Below are 17803 nucleotides of genomic sequence, written 5' to 3'. Positions count from 1 at the left end.
GCTGGTTACTCTTCTCCTAGAGTTACACAGCCAAATTTCTCTGATAAATATTGTGGAAGGACAAAGGTATGGTGGTATAGCTTCCTAAATTCGATGCTATCACGAAGCTGCAAATGAACCTGAGACTAGAATAGCCTGACACCTAGGGTGAGGCATTGTCCTTCTGTTTAATCGCTGTTCCCGAAATACCTTTGTTCCCTGGGACAGTGGGCCCCACATGGTGCCTGCTGCCACTCATCATTTTTCTCCCTATTGACCTGGCTGCATTCTCCAAGCACCAGCTACTGCTCTCACTCCTCCACCCTGCTATCCTGGAGTCATGCCTTCATGGGAAACTATGGCTTCCCAGCCCCACAGGCTCTCCCCAGAAGAAGCATCGCTGTGACTTTGTGCTCTAGTATGTTAGTGTATTCTCCAAGGACACTGATGTTCCTCCTTCTCATCTTCATTTTAGTCTAATCAAGGTTCCACAAATCCTTAGTTACTCTTGAACCAAGAGTTCTATCTACTCCCACCTCCTGGACAATGTCCAACCGACACTTGTTTCTGCAGATTCCAAGAAAAGTGGTATATGACCAGCTGAATCAGATCCTAGTATCCGACGCAGCCCTCCCAGAAAATGTCATCCTGGTGAACACTACAGACTGGCAGGGCCAGGTAAGCATTGAGGGTCAGGGGTCTATAGATGCTCCCAGTGTGTGACTTGAAGCAGCACCCAGGGAAGCAGAAGAGTGACTTCATCTGCCATCTGTCTGACTTGTGAAGCATTGGTTCCAGTCAGCATGTTTCCATGGGGTCTGCTATGCTCTTTTCTTACACATAGCCAGTCAACCTGACCACCTTTGCCCAGTGTTGGCCAGAGGACTGGGGCTCTACAGTTCAGTCTGGGCCTTGGCCTGACCTCTCGGTGTCTGTGGGGAGTGATGTGACTTACTTATGTCCCTGCTTTCCTCCCCTCCAGTATGTGGCTGAACTGCTCCAAGACCAGAGGAAGCCTGTTGTGTGCACCTGCTCGATAGTGGAGGTCCAGGCCGTGTTGTCTGCCCTGCTCACTAGGATTCAGCGCTAGTAAGGATTTTCTTCTTACAATGTTTTGTGGTCCCTCTGCCTCATCTTCCCACCCTGACTTCTAGCAATGGAAATACTCTCATGCTAGGAAGCTGCAGCTCCAACTTGTACTTAGAGACAGAGTCAGCAGTAGTGCTCCATGCCCCTAGAATATCAGCTGCTGAACCTTCTGCCCTCCATCTCCACAACCTGGACTCATGGCTCACTTTGACTTGCCTCATCTTTCTCTTAAACCCAAGACAAAGAAGAGAATCCAGGGTTCTAAAAATATCTTACATTCCTTCCCTCTATGGTAACATTCTGGGTTGTTGTTGTTGTTGTTTAATAATCTTTTTTATTTATTTATTACGTATACAGTGTTCTGCCTGCATGTATTCCTGAATGCCGGAAGAGGGCACCAGATCTCAGTATAGACAGTTGTGAGCCACCATGTGGTTGCTGGGAATTGAACTCTGGAAGAGAAGCCAGTGCTATTAACCTATGAACCATCTCTCTCCGGCCCACATTCCATTTTTTTAATGGGGATCCTGTGTTTTCCTCACCAGGGCCACCTGAGGGAGGCCTGGTGTCCCCTCCCATGTGACAGTGCAGGGAGATTCCAGGCTAACTCTAGGCCCCACAGGCAGCACTTCCAACTTGTCCCTGTCAGCTTCAGCCTTGTCCATAGACAGCTGCCTACCCTCTGGAGCAGCGCTATAGCTTGATGCCTTCCTGTATCATTTTGTTTCTTGGCAGGCTTCCCCTGTGGCTTTTAGAAATGCATGAAGTCAGAGTGTGAGGCCTGCCCTAAGCAGGATCCTGAGACCTAAGTATGGTGTGTATACACCCTCTTTCTCCTCAGCTGCAACTGCAACTCATCCATGCCGAGGCCAGTCAAGGTGGCAGCTGTCGGCAGCCAGAGTTATCTGAGCTCCATTCTCCGGTTCTTTGTCAAGTCCCTTGCCAGCAAAACGCCGGACTGGCTGGGTTACATGCGCTTCCTCATCATTCCCCTAGGTAAAGTCTGGCAGCATTCAGGAGATTTCTCTTAGCAGACCTGGTTCCTGCAGCAGGATGGGAGTTGGTCAGGGAAACTAAAGGCTGGACCTTGGCTGGGGATAGCCGCTCCCCCTATTCTACCCACTAACCCTCTACTCTGTATGATTTTTCCCTCTGCCAGGTTCTCATCCGGTGGCCAAATACTTGGGCTCAGTAGATAGTAGATATAGCAGCACCTTCCTTGATTCTGCCTGGAGAGACCTGTTCAGTCGCTCAGAGCCCCCAGTGTCAGGTAAGGGTCCCTAAAAGAAATCCCCAAGGAGTGAGGCTTCTGGTTCCCCAATGCAGCTGAAAAAGGTGGGGAGCAACCTTCTTCCCATTCCTATAGCTCTCACCCCCTGGCCTCACCCCTTTCCCAGTTGGTATTCATTAATGGAGGTGTCCCCTGGGTGGCCCTCTCCTCGGGATAGCTTCTGGATGCATCTAAAAGGTCATATGGTTGGTACCTGGGCCCGCTCTGCTTGTAGATGTGAAATAGGCAATAGGGACTGAGTGCCACTGATCAATCTGTTGTTGAGTGACACTGTACCAGCAGGGAGCCCCTTACCATCCACTGGTGATGCTAGCGTCAGAGTACAGCTAAGGTCAGGGAAGACTGGGCTTTGGTTTTTGAGTCCTTTGATTCATGGCCAAGAGGGTCTTAGCTTCCTTACTTTATCTCAGCTCTGAGGGTCTGGCTTGGGGCTTAGGAGCCTCTCTGAGGGCTGTGGGCTGCACACTAAATGGCCGTGTCCCCGCTGGCTTCTCTGCAGAGCCCCTGGATGTGGTGGGTCGTGTGATGCAGTATGTCAATGGAGCAGCCACAACACACCAGCTGCCTGTGGCTGAAGCCATGCTGACCTGCAGGCATAAGTTGTAAGTCTAACATTAGGAGTTTTCTTAACAACAGATTAGGTAGCCGGGCAGCTGTGGTGCACACATTTAATCCCAGCACTCCAGAGCAGAGGCAGGTGGATCTCTGAGTTGGAGGCCAGCCTGGTCTACAGAGCAAGTTCTAGGACAGCCAGGGCTACACAGAAAAACCCTGTCTCAAAAAAAACAAAAAACAGATTTACCTTGAGTTCTTTCATTTTTCATATTTTCCTCTTCCACAATTCCACTTCCTGTCATAGAGGACCTAGAGAATATGCATGTCTTTTACAGCCTCCATGCAGCTTGCTTGCTCCTTGCCTGGGCCTTCACCTGCATAGGCATCAGTCATTTTCCTCCCTTGTAATTGGAATCATCTGGCAAGTATGAGCAGTGTTGTTTGCAGTGTCTCTCTGCCTCTATTCTGTGCTCTCCACTCTGCCCTCAATGAGTGGCCACCCTGCAGTATGACAGGAAGCTGTAGCCTTGTGTTCTGGACCCTATTAAGTAGAACACAGTGTGGGAAGCTTATTTCTCCAGCACTCTTGCAAATCCACTAATTGTAAACCTCTCCTGTTTCCCAACAGCCCTGATGAAGACTCCTATCAGAAGTTTATTCCCTTCATTGGTGTACGTACTTGCTCTCCTCCTCCAACCAGCCTCCCGGCCTTCTTGCTCTCCTTTCGTACAAGAAAAGGCTGTATGTGGTAGTACATGCTGTTAAATCCAAAACTCTGGAAGCAGAGGCAGCAGAATCTCTGTAGCTAAGGCTGGCCTTGAACTTGTGATCCTCCTGCCTCAGCCTCCTAAATGCTAGAAGTACAGAGGGACATCCTTTCCCTAATCAAGAACTATCCCCAGATTAGTTATTGGTGTCTCCTGTTTATCATACCAAGCCCTGAACTTGGGGTCTTGTATTTCTGGAGCCCAATCTACAGTGTGGCTTCTCCCAGCTCAGAGAGGAGGAAGTGGCCTCAGAATAGTGAAACATTGGCATTCTGAGAAGTCCAGAACCAGCTACTTCACAGGGGTGACTTTAAGGAAAAGCCTCCCTGATGCAGATGTCTATATTAGTGAGTTAGTGAAATTCAAGTGAATTGATCTAGAAATAAAGGAAGACTCTCTTGGATGCCTTTTTTTTTTTTTTTTTTTTTTTTTTTTTTTTCCATTTAGCAATGATTGGATCTCAGGAACCTAGGAGTTTCAAAGAGCCAGAGCACCGTACAGAGGGCTGAAAACTGTGTTTCCATTCAGAAGACATTCTGATTTCCCTTTTGAGTTGACTTTTATCTCCTATAATCTTGAAGATATCTCAAAACCTTTACAGAGGAAGAGCTAAGCAGACCTGGGTTTAACTGTCCCCATCCTGATTGCAGGACATCCAAGAATGTCCTGAATGGTCTCATCTGGGGAGATAAGTAGGCTTACTCTGGCCTTTCCAGACACCTCATCAGCCCTTGGAAAGCTGCATGGCAGTTCAGAATCCTGGCTACCACCCAGGCTGGCAGTGTAACTGTTGCCTTCATGAAGCTGGGGACATGTCAGTTATTAGACTCTGAGAACCAAATGAGACATTAAAAAAAAAAAATGTTTTCAGCCATAGCTCAGTGACAGAGCACATGCATAAGACCCTAGGTTCTGTACCAGGTGATGATGTCACACACCTTTAATCCCAGCACTCGAGAGGCAGAGGTAGGCAGATCTCTGAGTTTGAGGCCAGCCTGAGTTCCAGAACAGCCAGAGCTACACAGAGAAACCCTGACTTGAAGATGGGGGAGGGGGGAGACCCTGGGTTCCATTTGCAGCATCTCAAAAGAAAAAAAAAAAAAAAAAAGAATTAATCACATGAACTAGCAGCCTCACAAACTGCCAGGAGAGCTAGGAAGAGGGTAGCTGTATCCAAGAAACCCCAGAGTGTCAATTTTAGACCCATCCTCCAAGAGCCACATGAAAAAGGCACATGGTCTCTGCTGTAGCAGCCCCAGCCCAGCCCTTGGCCTCCAGCCCAGCTGTTCTGCTACATAGGCTGACTCCGGTGCCAGGACACCAGACCCCCACCTGTCATTTAGAACACAGACTGTATTAACCAGGTTGCCGCTAGCTGTATCTTTTTCTGGCCACTGGAGGGCCCCCTCCATCCTTTCCAGAATACTCTGTCCATGTCAAATTCCAGAGACAACCATCCTAGGTACTTGAGAAGTAGAAAAGTTGTGTCTATACCTTCAGCAGTTCACTTGCCTTGACACAGAGCCTGGCCGGCCTTGAGATTGCCTGTTCCAAAGATGGAGCAGTTTCCTGGGCTCCTGCCAGTCTGATGTTAGAAGAAATGAGGTCAGGATACTGCCTTCAAAGTAGGTCCTGCCCTATGCCCCAGAGAAGGGCTGCCAGGTCTTATGGCCCACCTCACAGAACTTGGATTCTTTTCTTTCTATTAGTATTATGGTGCCAAGGATGGGATCCACAGCCTCTTTATACCACCAAGCCCATGGACGTTTTTTTCTTTCTTTTTTTAGGGGGGCAGGGGGACTCATTTTAAGTCTTAGGCTGTTCTAGATGTATAGATTTTTAGTTTTTGACAAAACACCATGTAGTCATGGCTGTGGTGCTGGCCATCTGTTAAGAACTGAATTGGGGCTTGCTACCCTGACCGAGCACGTAACAGATACCCCTTCCCTCCAGGTTGTGAAAGTGGGCCTAGTTGAAGACTCGCCCTCCACTGCAGGTAAGCCAGAGCTCCTTTGCTTCTGAGTGAGGGTCATACTTTTCAGGTCCTCTGGGGGGATAATTGGTCCAGTGTGCTAAAGGAAACAGTTGAACAGGAAGGTATGGGTCCCACTCCTGCAGGACGCCCTGGGGTCCACTGAAAGGAAAGCACACTTCCTGCCACTAGCACGTCAAGGTGACTGCCTCTGGCCAACTATGTTTGTCCTTTTGACAGGTGATGGAGATGATTCACCTGTGGTCAGCCTTACTGTGCCCTCCACATCACCACCCTCAAGCTCAGGCCTGAGCCGAGATGCCACAGCTACACCCCCCTCATCCCCATCCATGAGCAGTGCCCTCGCCATTGTAGGGTAAGCTCTTCCCCGGTCCTGCCTGTCTTGCCTGGTTGCTGACCAGGCCTAGCAACCCAACTCCCTTCTCGGGCATGGCACACTGGCACAGCGCAGCCATCTGGGCAAGAGCACTGGCTTAGATTAGAATTTAGAACTCAGAGACCAGTCACAAGGTAACTGAGACACTGGAAGGAAGTTCAATGAAGTTTGGTGCTTCTTGCTTTGTCTGCTCTGCATTGTTGTCTTGACAGAGTGGCCCCAGTAGGCTATTAAAGCATGGTTCAAGTAGCTTCCTACAGGACCTAGGGCAGTGGTTCTCAACCTGTGGGCTGTGATCCCTTGTACAAGGGTCACCTAAGACCATCAGAAAACACATGTTTATATCACTTTGTAGTTCTTTTTTTTTTTTTTCTTTTTTTTTAAATTTTTTCGAGACAGGGTTTCTCTGTGTAGCTTTGGTGCCTGTCCTGGATCTCACTCTGTAGACCCAGCTGGCCTCGAACTCACAGAGATCCGCCTGGCTCTGCTTCCCGAGTGCTGGGATTAAAGGCGTGCACCACCGCTGCCCGGCCCAGATGTTTACATCACAGTAGATAGCAGTAGCAAAATTACAGATATGAAGTAGCAGTGAAAATAATGTTATGGTTGGGGGCCACCACAACATGAGAAACTGTTAAAGGGTCACAGCATTGGGGAGGTTGAGAACCACTGTGCTGGGACTATAAGAATGGCATGGAGTTGGGCATCAAGGATGCCTGGGTTAGGCAGTACCCCATCCTGTGTGCACTGTGTTGACTAAGCAGGTCACTGAGCTTCAGTTTCTGCTATGTGTAGAGGTGAACTGGCCACTTCACAGATGTTGTGAGGCCTGAGTGGCAACAGAGTGTCAGTGTGGAAATGCTTCAGAGTGGCCCCTTCTTTGCACCTGTCCCACAGGAGGCCCTGGAGCTGTAGCAGCCAGTGGCTCAAGTTCCAGGTTGGGTCTGAAGCATTGAAATGGCAAAGACCTTGTAACTGAGGTTGCAGAGATCGGTGGGAGGAAGACCGTTTCTTTAGAATCTCAGGGAGACGGCCAGCAAGCTGTTGTTCTGCCATATCTGAGGGAGGGCAGGCACAGGTATAATGAGGGTAGAGAACAAAGATCTTTAGGCAGGAAAGCTGAGGGTGGCCAGACAGAATACAACATCCTTTCAGTTTCTCTGTCTTCAGTTTCCTTTCCTCATAGCTCCCAAAGGGGGGGGGGGGGGTTCAATGGCTTTCCAGAAGTGCCCATGACAGTGTCATGGCTTCTGAGGAAGGAATGGGCTCTAAAGCTAGAGTCAAGCCCTCCTCTTCCTTACATTTCCCTTCCTGGTCTTCTGCTGTCCATGGAAGAGACAGTTTAAGAATGCAGCCACGGGCCGGGCGTTGGTGGCGCACGCCTTTAATCCCAGCACTCGGGAGGCAGAGGCAGGTGGATCTCTGTGAGTTCGAGGCCAGCCTGGGCTACCAAGTGAGTCCCAGGAAAGGCGCAAAGCTACACAGAGAAACCCTGTCTCGAAAAACCAAAAAAAAAAAAAGAATGCAGCCACATTCTGCCTGTTTTCTGTTTCATCCACTGCATGATGGGCTTCTATCCAGCTTGGATTTGAGGACTGTGGAACCAACCCCTACCTTGACCTCTTTTCTCATCCAGTTTAAACTTGTTTTTTAATGGAGCCACCAGCAGAAGGAAAAGTCAAATGACTTTCATAGCCTGGATACCTATTGTGTCTGACGCCTTCTTTCAAGAAAACACTCCATTTCCCCCAGGAGCTAAAATTATCGCTGAGCTAAAAGTGCCGTACATAAGCAAAAGTGCAGGGCAGCGTCCGTTGGCTCCCAAGGCGGCTGTGGAGCTGTGGTGCTGCTCCAGCCCCTGCCCGCTGCTCCTCTCCAGCCATCTGCCTGCTTTGGGCCTTGGCTTTGCTTGTGTGTGTGTGTGTGTGTGTGTGTGTGTGTGTGTGTGTGTGTGTGTGTGCACACTTCCACAAAGCTTTCTGTTCTGCTTTCTTCATTTTGTGACGATTTTGATCTCCTCGCCGTGATTTGGGCTTTTATCTTCTCCTGGCTTTGTTCTCAGATCTTCCCAGTTCTCCACCCCCACATGAGAAGGTTCTGTGTCGCTGGCGGAAACAGAGCCAGCTGGCTGGCCTTCCTCCCCATCTCCTGCTCCCAAAAGCAGTTTCTTCCACCCCTTGTTGGTCCCATGTGATTAGGCACTGAGGTCAAAGCCAACATCTTGTCTTCATCTCACCTCTCCAGGAGCCCAAATAGCCCATATGGGGATGTGATTGGCCTCCAGGTGGACTACTGGCTGGGCCACCCTGGGGAGCGAAGGAGAGAAGGTGACAAGAGAGATGCCAGCTCAAAGAACACCCTTAAGAGTGTCTTCCGCTCAGTGCAGGTTTCTCGCCTGCCACATGCAGGGGAAGCCCAGCTTTCTGGCACCATGGCAATGACTGTTGTCACCAAAGAGAAGAACAAGAAAGGTAGGCCATGGAAGACACCAGGCCAGCAGACTTTGGTAGCCTCTCCTCCAAGTCCCTGCCCTAGGGTCTGGGCAGGAATCTGCTTCTGGATAGGATATGTGTATTAGTATGTAGATCTTGAGGTCAGCCTAGGACCCAAAAATCAGCTCTGCATCACCTAGAAGACAAGGCCACACTGCCTTCAGGATGGATATGGTCAAGGGGGCACCTCCATGGCCACCATGATTTTGGAGCACTCATACCCAGGGGCGGAAGCCATTCCAGGGATGCTTCAGGAGCAAAAGATATGATTGTTTTTTAAAAGTAATGAGGATCTGAGCCTGGTGGTACACATCTGTAATCCCAGCATTTGGGAGGCTAAGACAGGAAAATGGCAAGGTCAAGACCAGCCTGTCTACATAATGAGACCCTTCCTCAAAATAATTATGCGCACACCCAAGAAAGTGGGGAGGAGAATACAGCCCATTCTGGATAAAAGGGGGAGATTGAAGCATCAAAGCAGAGTTGTGGAGTAGTCGTGGGCCCTGTTCTCCAGGAAAGTGAGACAGGAGTCCCTACCTCCAGACCACTGCTTGGGTAGCCAGCTGGAACACTGTAGCTCCAGATGTGTGTCTGCAGCATAGGTCCTGCATGGCCCCAAACCTCTACAGGAGCTCCTGAGCAGATGTGCCTCTTCCTGTGTGTGCCTCCTCCCTTCAGGCTCCCCAGAGGGGCGGAGCCAGGCGTGCAGCAAGCCCACCACTAGACTGGCATAGGAACCTTCCAGCAGCCCAGCAGGGGCCTGCACTGCCCTCCTCCTTCCCAGAGTAGAGCCGCTGGGAGTGCTTGTTGCACATCCTGGGTGGAGGAGTGTAAACGTCTGCCACGTCATCACTCCTCAGCTACAGCCCTGGTGACCCAGACAGGGAGGCGGGCCTTGGCCCAGGGTGCCCAGAACATTCCCACTAGGAGAGACTTGGGAGACCATTTGGCCCCACAGCCTCACTGTACAGGTGAAGATAGGCCCAGACAGAAATGCAGAATCTTTAGCAAAGTGGCACAGGAGTTTAAAGTTCCTCATGAACAGCCAAGGCCAGGAAGCATGGGAAGCAAATTACCTCCCCTGCCCCAGCAAGAAGGAAGCAGATGGACTGGAAGGGAAAGGAATGGCTGCTTCCCAAGTCTGTGACAGGTGGTTCCTGCTGCCTTTACAGTGCCCACTATCTTCCTGAGCAAGAAGCCCCGGGAAAAGGAGGTGGATTCTAAGAGCCAGGTCATCGAGGGCATCAGCCGCCTCATCTGCTCTGCAAAGCAGCAGCAGACCATGCTGAGAGGTGCGATGGTGGTGACAGCGGGGTCGGGGGAGGGAGGTGGCTTTAGCGAACCCATAACCTGTATCCTCTCTATCCCCTAGTGTCCATCGATGGGGTGGAGTGGAGTGACATCAAGTTCTTCCAGCTGGCTGCCCAGTGGCCCACTCATGTCAAGCACTTCCCAGTGGGACTCTTCAGTGGCAGCAAGACCACCTGAGACCCTGCCTCCCAGCCACTCCCTCCTGGCACTGCCACCCAGCCTCACCACCTGCAGGCAGGGAAAGGCCAGCCATCCCCGGCCCAGCCTCCCTTTCCCAGCACTGGGGCCTGCCTCTACATGCCCAGTCCTGAAGGACACTGCCACTGGGGTGCAGCCCTCCCTCTCACTGCCCAGCCCATGTCTGGACCACCCTCCTCCCTCCTGCTCCAGGCCCAGAGCTGGGTGGTTCTGCCTTCTGCTGCCCATAGTCCCTGTAAGTGAAGAATCTGGACTTCCTTCACCTCACTCACCCCCTGCAGCAGCACTGGTTCCCTTTCTAGAAATGAAAAACCGGAGTTCTGGTATACAGTGAGACAGCCCCGCACTTTACCATAGCCTGGCCACCAGGCCCTCAATTTCCAGGGCTTCTGTTGGTTGCTACCCACCCTGCCTTCCCTACATAACGATGAGAACTGTCACAGGGCTGGGGCCTCCTACCATCCTGTGACCTCACCTGTCCCACAGTTTCCCAGTGGACATGGGGGGACACCTGACCATCCTGGTGTTTCTGGGATGGAGGGGCCTTCCCAGTCTCTTCCCATGCATGATTTCCTGCCACCTCAAGTCCCTGTGGATGTCCTGTGTCCTAAGTGTTGTTTCGTTGGCTTTGGTTTTGGTTGTTGGATAACTTGTCCTGTGTACAGGTCCTGTCCTTGAGGCTCCTCCCTCCCACTGCCTCTCGTCCTCCCACCTAAGATAGCTCTGTGGCTGCAGGAGGCAGGAGGCAGCGAACCCCGCCCCCAACATACACGTTATCTGTGACTCTTATCCAGCCATATGTCTGCTTTTCCTGTGTCAGCTTGCTTCCCTTCACTGCTGTCTTCCCACTCCATGGCAGGGCAGCAGAAAGAAACCCATCTCCACAGGTCTTCCTCAGCTGCCTCCTTCCCTCTCAGCCTGGATGGGTCCCAGACCTACCTCAGCCTCTGTCAATGTCTTGAGGGAGGCTGAGAAGGGACAGAACTGGCCCAGCCTCCATGCCCTCTGGCACCTCCTGAACTTCTCTGTTGCTCTGTCACTGCTTCTGAGCAGTGTGGCACGACACTGCACTTGGAACATACTTTTCTCATTCTCCACACGCCAGACTCTTCACGCCCTTCTCCACTGCCCAGCCCTACTGTCCAGAGTGTCTTCTGGGCCTGAGAATAAGTGGGGTGGGAAGATGGGGGCCATGTTGGGTTTTTTTTTCATTCAATAAACTGGTGATTTCTTACCAACTGCCGTGGGCTTCTGCCCCTCAGTCTGTACTGCAGCCATCCACCCTCAGCAGACAGAATAAGCCAGATCCACAGGAGGAAAGGAGTGCACTTCTGTGTCCCCCTCCATTGTGGAACAGACCTGAAGGTGGCTGCCCAGTTTGAAGCAAGCAGAAGGGTGGGTGCTGTTCCCATGTCAGATCCTATTTTTCTCTGGACCCATCTCCCAAGGCAGTGGAATACATACCTGTTTCTCCCTTCTGAGTCCAGGAGGTCTTTGCTTTGGCTGGTGGATGGTTCGGAACCTGGATCCATCTGTTGAGTTTATTCTCCTATTAGTCCTTGACCTGAGATGAGAACCAGTAGCCAAAGTCCTAGTTTTGTTTCTCATTGCTGTGATAAGTACCCTGACAAGCCAGGCGGTGGTGGCACATGCCTTTAGTCCCAGCACTCAGGAAGCAAAGGCAGGTGATCTCTGAGTTCAAGGCCAGTCTGGTCTACAGAGTGAGTTCCAGGACAGCCAGTACTACACAGTGAGACCCTGTTTTTAAAAAAAAAAGAAAGAAAAGAAAAGAAAGAAAATACCCTGAGAAAGGAACTTAAGGAAGAAAAGGTTTATTTGGCTCACTATTCCAGGTTACAGTATACCATTGCAGGGAAGTCACAGCAACAGGAACCTGAAGTAGCTGGTCACATTATACCTATAGTCTAGAGCAGAAGGCAATGAATTAATGAGTACATGAAGTAGTTGGGTCCTTTTCATTCAGTGCATTCAGCCCACAAAATGATGATGTCCACATTAGCAGGCCTTCCCACTAATCCAGTTTCCCACAAGCCAATCTAAATCTAAACAATCCCTTCCTGGCTGATTCTAGATTGTATGAAGGTGACATTTAAAACTTGCCACCGCCGGGCGGTGGTGGTGCATGCCTTTAATCCCAGCACTCGGGAGGCAGAGCCAGGTGGATCTCTGTGAGTTCGAGGCCAGCCTGGTCTCCAAAGCGAGTTCCAGGAAAGGCGCAAAGCTACACAGAGAAACCCTGTCTCGAAAAACCAAAAAAAAAAAAAAAAACTTGCCACCACTACCAGTGTCCTAGGTGTAAACTCTTTTCTGCACTCCCAGGGACCTAGACATAGAGCCTCCCTAGAAGTACCCATGATGAAGGCTCACAACTTGGCCTCACCATGCAGAGGTAGCCCCAAGAAACAGTGACCAAATGGGGCAGACTGTCAGCTACTCCCTATATCCTGTGCCTAGAAGCCCTGAAAAATCCAGAGCCCACCCAGCTGAGTGACAGACTTTCTAGGCTGATAATGGTACTTAACTCCTGAGAACCAGAAGCCAATGAGGGCTGGGAAAGCACTCAGAGAAGATGGGCGAGCTAGCTGGGAAAGAGCACTTTACCATGCAAACATGAATTGGAACCCATGTAAGATGGAAGTTGAGAACTGACTCCACAGAGTTGTTCCTTGACCTCCACAGGGCTCTGTGAACTAGAAAGGCCACAGCAGAGTAAGGCCTGTGAGCAGAATCCATCAAAACAGCTGCTGCCGCTTCGCCACTTTGCATCCTCATTTCAGTCTGTTTTCCTCGTAGACCAAGCAGAAAGTCCTGGTAACCTGGGCTGCTGACTCAAGGGTAGGCTTGACCCTTTACTCAGGCAAGGACCACTTTCTTCCTGCCTTGCTCCCTGGCCCTCCCTCAGCACCTACCCTGAAACACAGGAACTTGGGCTCTTGCCTGCTCCCCACTCTGGACTGCGAGTGCATTCTCTGGAGTCCAGTGACCCTCCCTGCTCTCCTCCTATGAGGGAACATCAAGAACCAACAGGCTCAGCCCTGAGGGTCTTAGAAATAGTCACAGCTGCTCTGGTAATGATGACAGCTATGACACTAAGAGAGCAGATATCTACAACAGCCACTTACCCCGTCCCAGAAGACGCTTGGTGCTCAGCATTCTCTCGTGGGCCATGGAGGAGCAGGGAAGAGAGCGACTGGAGCCAAGAGAAGTGAACCAAACTGAGCAGGAATGGTTGCTCCTGTCAAGCAGGATAGAACAGTTCTGGCTTAGACCTTAGACAGCTCTGCCACGTCACTGATGAACCACAGTCCCCAGGCTGTCAGAGACATCATCTAAGCATGGGGGGGGCATTTTGATGTGCAGGTAAAGAAGCCCACCTGTGCCAACTCTACACTGGCTTTTATGACATTTGGTGGGTGCTGTCAAGCTCATGTGTGGAGATCAGAGGACACCTTGCAGGAGCTAGTTTTCTCCTTCCACCATGTGGGTCCTCGGAATCATAAGGCTTGGCAGCAAGCACCTTTACCTGCTGAGATAGCTCACCACCCCAATTGTTTTGTTGTTGGTTTGGGGTTTTGTTTTTTCAAGACAGTATTTCTCTGAGTAGCCTTGACTGTCCTGGAACTTACCTGTAGACAGGTTGGCCTTGAACTCATTGAGATCCTCCTGCTTATGCCTCCTGAATGCTGGGATTAAAGGTATGTGCCACCATACCCAGCTCCATTTAAAATTTTCAAAGATTTCTTTTAAATAATTTATTTTTATTCTATGTGCATTGGTGTTTTGCCTGCACATCTGTCTATGTGAGGGGGTCAGATATTAGAGTTACAGAGAGATAGGAGCTGCCATGTAGGTACTGGGAATTGAACCTGGGTCCTCTGGAAGACCAGTCAGTGCTCTTAACTGCTGAGCCATACCTCAAAGATTATTTTTAATTATGTGTAGGTGTGTTTGCAAATGGGCATGCACATGTGAGTACAGGTGCCTGCAGAGGCCACAGGCCTCTAACTACTGAGCCATCTGTCCACCACCCCCATTTTTTATCTTTTGTGTATTTTTTGCTTTTTGAGACAGGGCCTAACTATATAGCCAAGCTTGACCTTGAATTCATGATCCTCCTGCCTCAGCCACTGGAGTGCTAGGATTATAGACCTGTGCCACCACAATAAGCAAGACCATTTGAAAATACTTATTTAATCTCCTAACTGCTGTGTCCAAGAACAGAGCATTAGTGGCTATTCTCTCTCTCTCTCTCTCTCTCTCTCTCTCTCTCTCTCTCTCTCTCTCTCTCTCTCTCACACACACACACACACACACACACACACACACACACACACACACACACACACACACCTCCCAGGACATTGTCTTTGAGCCAGGCCTTGGCCAAGTGCTTTACACTTAACTCAGTTTGTTAAGTCCTCAGAGAAGTCATCTATGACATCATTGTGTTTGCCGCCTCCTCCACATGAGGTCACAAATCTTTGATCCCAGCACTAGACCCTCACTGGATTAACCATTGTGTTGACAACCTGGATCCTACAACAATATCAACCCTCACCTGGCCAAAGCAGGACTCTTAATCTGCTTATCTTCCCAGTCTTAATAACCAGCACCAGCATAAACCCTGTATTCCATCTTACCAGAAACTGTACCCAATCTATCAATGAGTGGCCTGTGTCCATTCAGCAAACATTGAGGAAGGACAGCCAAACAAATGAAACACTGAATGAACATAAATTGGCTATGGAGTCACATTTCTTTTCTCCCTCCCTCCTTTCTTCTCTTCTTTCGACCCTTTTAAGACAGTGTGTTGATATGTTGCCCGGGCTGATCTAGAACTTCTGGTCTCAAATGATCCTCTAGCCTTATCTTCCCAGGTAGCTGGGACCACAGAGATGGCATACCATGCTTGGCAAGGAGCCAGATTCACATCTGGGTGCTCTTACTCCAGCCATCTGACAGTCATGAGGTTCCTTCTGTGGGTGAATTCCATCCCAGCTCTGCTGATACAAGGATGTGCCATGTTTGGGTTCTCATACTTAGGGACTCAAGGCTAGCAGAGAGATAACTTGGCAGTTGTCATACAGCCTAAGTTGGGAACCCTTAGGTATCTGATCCAACCTGGAGGGAGAGGGTCCAAGATGTCCCACAGAAAATGGCACCTGAGTGCTATCTTAAAGATGCTTGAACAACATGGATATTCTAGACACAGGAAGCAGCATGTATAAAAACCACTGGTAAGAGGGAGGGCGACCTACTCCAAGAACCACTGGTGATTGATTCCATGCCAGTAAAAGGCAATGGGGAACTGAAGAGAAAAGTAGAGGCAGACCGTGAGGACATTGTGGCTATCTTTGCCAGAGCAAGGATTGTACCCTTGATCCCTAGACAGTTGTGAGACAAGAGGATGAGAAAGAAACACACACACACACACACACACACACACAGCTATAGCACACCAGAAGATGCAGTCTCCAGGGCAGGCCACAGGTTCAAAGGGTAAGTTCAAGGTCAGCCTGGTCTATATAGGGAGTTCCAAGATAGCCAGTGCTACATAGTGAGACCATGTCTCAAAACAAAGCAAAAAACAATCATAAGGTACTGCAGCACTTTAGAAATATTTTGATGGGCCAGTGATGTGGCTGAGTATGTAAAGGCAACTGCAACCAAGTCTGATGATTTGAATTCAATCCCCGGGTAGAAGGAGAGAACATATTACTGAAAGTTGTCCCTTGACCACCACACATGCTTCAAGGTACAAATGCACCCACTGCACACACAATAAATAATTAATGTACTTTAAAAAAAAAACATTGTTTGGTCAGTGTAGTTGAACTTTTTCATTGAAACAGTCTGCTCCCCAATAATGACATGGAGACATATTATTAATTGTGAAAGCTTGGCCTATAGTTTAGGCTTGTCCCACTAGCTCTTAAAACTTAACCCATTTCTATTCATCTACATGTTGCCACGTGACTTGTGGCTTTTACCTCTCCTCTTGCATGTCTGCTCCCTCTGCATTCAGCTGGCAACTCTTCCTTTCTTCTTCCCAGTGTCCTCTGTGTGTGCCTGGAAATCCTGCCTAGCTATTGGCTGTTCACTTTTTTATTAAACCAATCACAGTGACAAATCTTCACACAGTGTAAATGAATATTCTACAACTTTTTCATTGGGACCATTGGCTCCCCAATAATGACATGGAGACTTATTAATTATGAAAGCTCGGCCAATAGCGTAGGCTTATTCCTAACTAGTTCTTATAACTTAAATTAACTCCTACATTTTAATCTATGTTCTTTTATGTGGCTTGGTTACCTTTACTCTATACCTCCCATCCTGCTTCCTCTCTGACTAGCTGGCAACTCCCCCTTTCTCCTTCCCAGAACTCTGTCTGTCCAGAAGTCTCTGCTATACCTCCTAACAATTGGTCATTTAGCTTTTTATTAAATGAGTCACAGTGACACATCTTCACATAGTGTAAAGGATTATTCCATAACATTCCCCCTTTTGTCTAAATAAAAAAAAGTTTTAATTCTAACACAGTAAAACTTTATGCAATAAGAACAATTATCAGGTAAGAATTACATTTACAGCCGGGCGGTGGTGGCGCACGCCTTTAATCCCAGCACTCGGGAGGTAGAGGCAGGCGGATCTCTGTGAGTTCGAGGCCAGCCTGATCTCCAAAGCAAGTTCCAGGAAAGGCGCAAAGCTACACAGAGAAACCCTGTCTCGAGAAACCAAAAAAAAAAAAAAAAAAAAGAATTATATTTACAATGTCCAGTCCATTTGTATTTGGCAAATTTGAAGAAAGTACTGTATTATCTATCCTATCTTAGTCCAAAATTTTATACCTAAACTATTTTCTATCATAACTTGTATTACCATCTCAAAAACTACTATTTTAGACCTCAAAACATTCTCCTAGATAATCAATTTAAGCTTTTATGTCTCTCAACCCCATACATTTTATACTTCCTTTGTGAGTTTCTTTTCTGAATTTGGTAACAAAGAAAATTGTAACTATAACTAGTCTTCAACTCCATTAGAGACCTGAGAAGGATATAATATTGCCTGAATAAACAGGAAATGTAGAGCAAACAACTTCCAAAACTATAGAAATGACAGAAACAGGCCAGGCAGTGGTGGCGCACGCCTTTAATCCCAGCACTCAGGAGGCAGAAGCAGGCGGATCTCTGTGAGTTTGAGGCCAGCCTGGTCTACAGAGCGAGATCCAGTAAAGTCGCAAAGCTACACAGAGAAACCCTGTCTCAAAAAAAAAATAAAACCAAAAAAAAAAAAAAGACAGAAACAGCTGCCTGGACAGTCACCCAAGGTTCCTCTGCAGTGTTGGGGCATCCATCTTCAGCCTACAGGCCTAGAGTATCTGACAGACTCTTCTGTGAAGCAGGACATTTGAAGGACTGTCCTACGTTGTCTTAGCAAATTAAGCAGACACTTTCCTTTGTGTGCTGCCTGTCCAATTTAGACAGCACACTGTCAGCAGTCAAGGCGAGGGCAGTTTGCCCAATGGCTAGCTTGTTGTCACCAAGCAAGCAAACTCCATATGGCGGTTCTTCAATGCCCATCATCCTTTTTTGAAGTAAATTGGTGCTACCAGGAGCAGATATGTCTCACTGTCATGCCATATTCTGTAGATCATTGAAGTGTTTGAAGATCATCTCTCTACCTAAAATATATCTCTGCATGACCTTAAAAACATATTTAACATGA

General features: G+C 48.8%; 1 protein-coding gene across 2 annotated transcripts in view; it reads left to right on the top strand.

Annotated features, from left to right (window-relative positions):
- Pacs1 (phosphofurin acidic cluster sorting protein 1) overlaps positions 1 to 11289 on the top strand; it is a 141498-nt gene extending 130209 nt beyond the window's left edge. For both annotated transcript variants that reach the window (XM_006980596.4, XM_042259048.2), the window contains exons 14-24: positions 553 to 657; positions 962 to 1068; positions 1910 to 2064; positions 2228 to 2338; positions 2859 to 2961; positions 3543 to 3585; positions 5635 to 5677; positions 5894 to 6029; positions 8295 to 8521; positions 9715 to 9834; positions 9915 to 11289. In XM_006980596.4, the coding sequence (XP_006980658.3) occupies positions 553 to 657; positions 962 to 1068; positions 1910 to 2064; positions 2228 to 2338; positions 2859 to 2961; positions 3543 to 3585; positions 5635 to 5677; positions 5894 to 6029; positions 8295 to 8521; positions 9715 to 9834; positions 9915 to 10030 (1266 nt within the window). In that variant the 3' untranslated portion in view covers positions 10031 to 11289. The remainder of the gene's footprint in view (positions 1 to 552; positions 658 to 961; positions 1069 to 1909; positions 2065 to 2227; positions 2339 to 2858; positions 2962 to 3542; positions 3586 to 5634; positions 5678 to 5893; positions 6030 to 8294; positions 8522 to 9714; positions 9835 to 9914) is intronic.
- The last annotated feature ends 6514 nt before the right edge of the window (positions 11290 to 17803 follow it).

This window comes from Peromyscus maniculatus, chromosome 1, assembly GCF_049852395.1.
Source record: "Peromyscus maniculatus bairdii isolate BWxNUB_F1_BW_parent chromosome 1, HU_Pman_BW_mat_3.1, whole genome shotgun sequence".
NCBI lineage: Eukaryota > Metazoa > Chordata > Mammalia > Rodentia > Cricetidae > Peromyscus > Peromyscus maniculatus.
The sequence above is the reverse complement of the archived record's forward strand: the minus strand, read 5'-3'. Positions and strand labels throughout refer to the sequence as shown.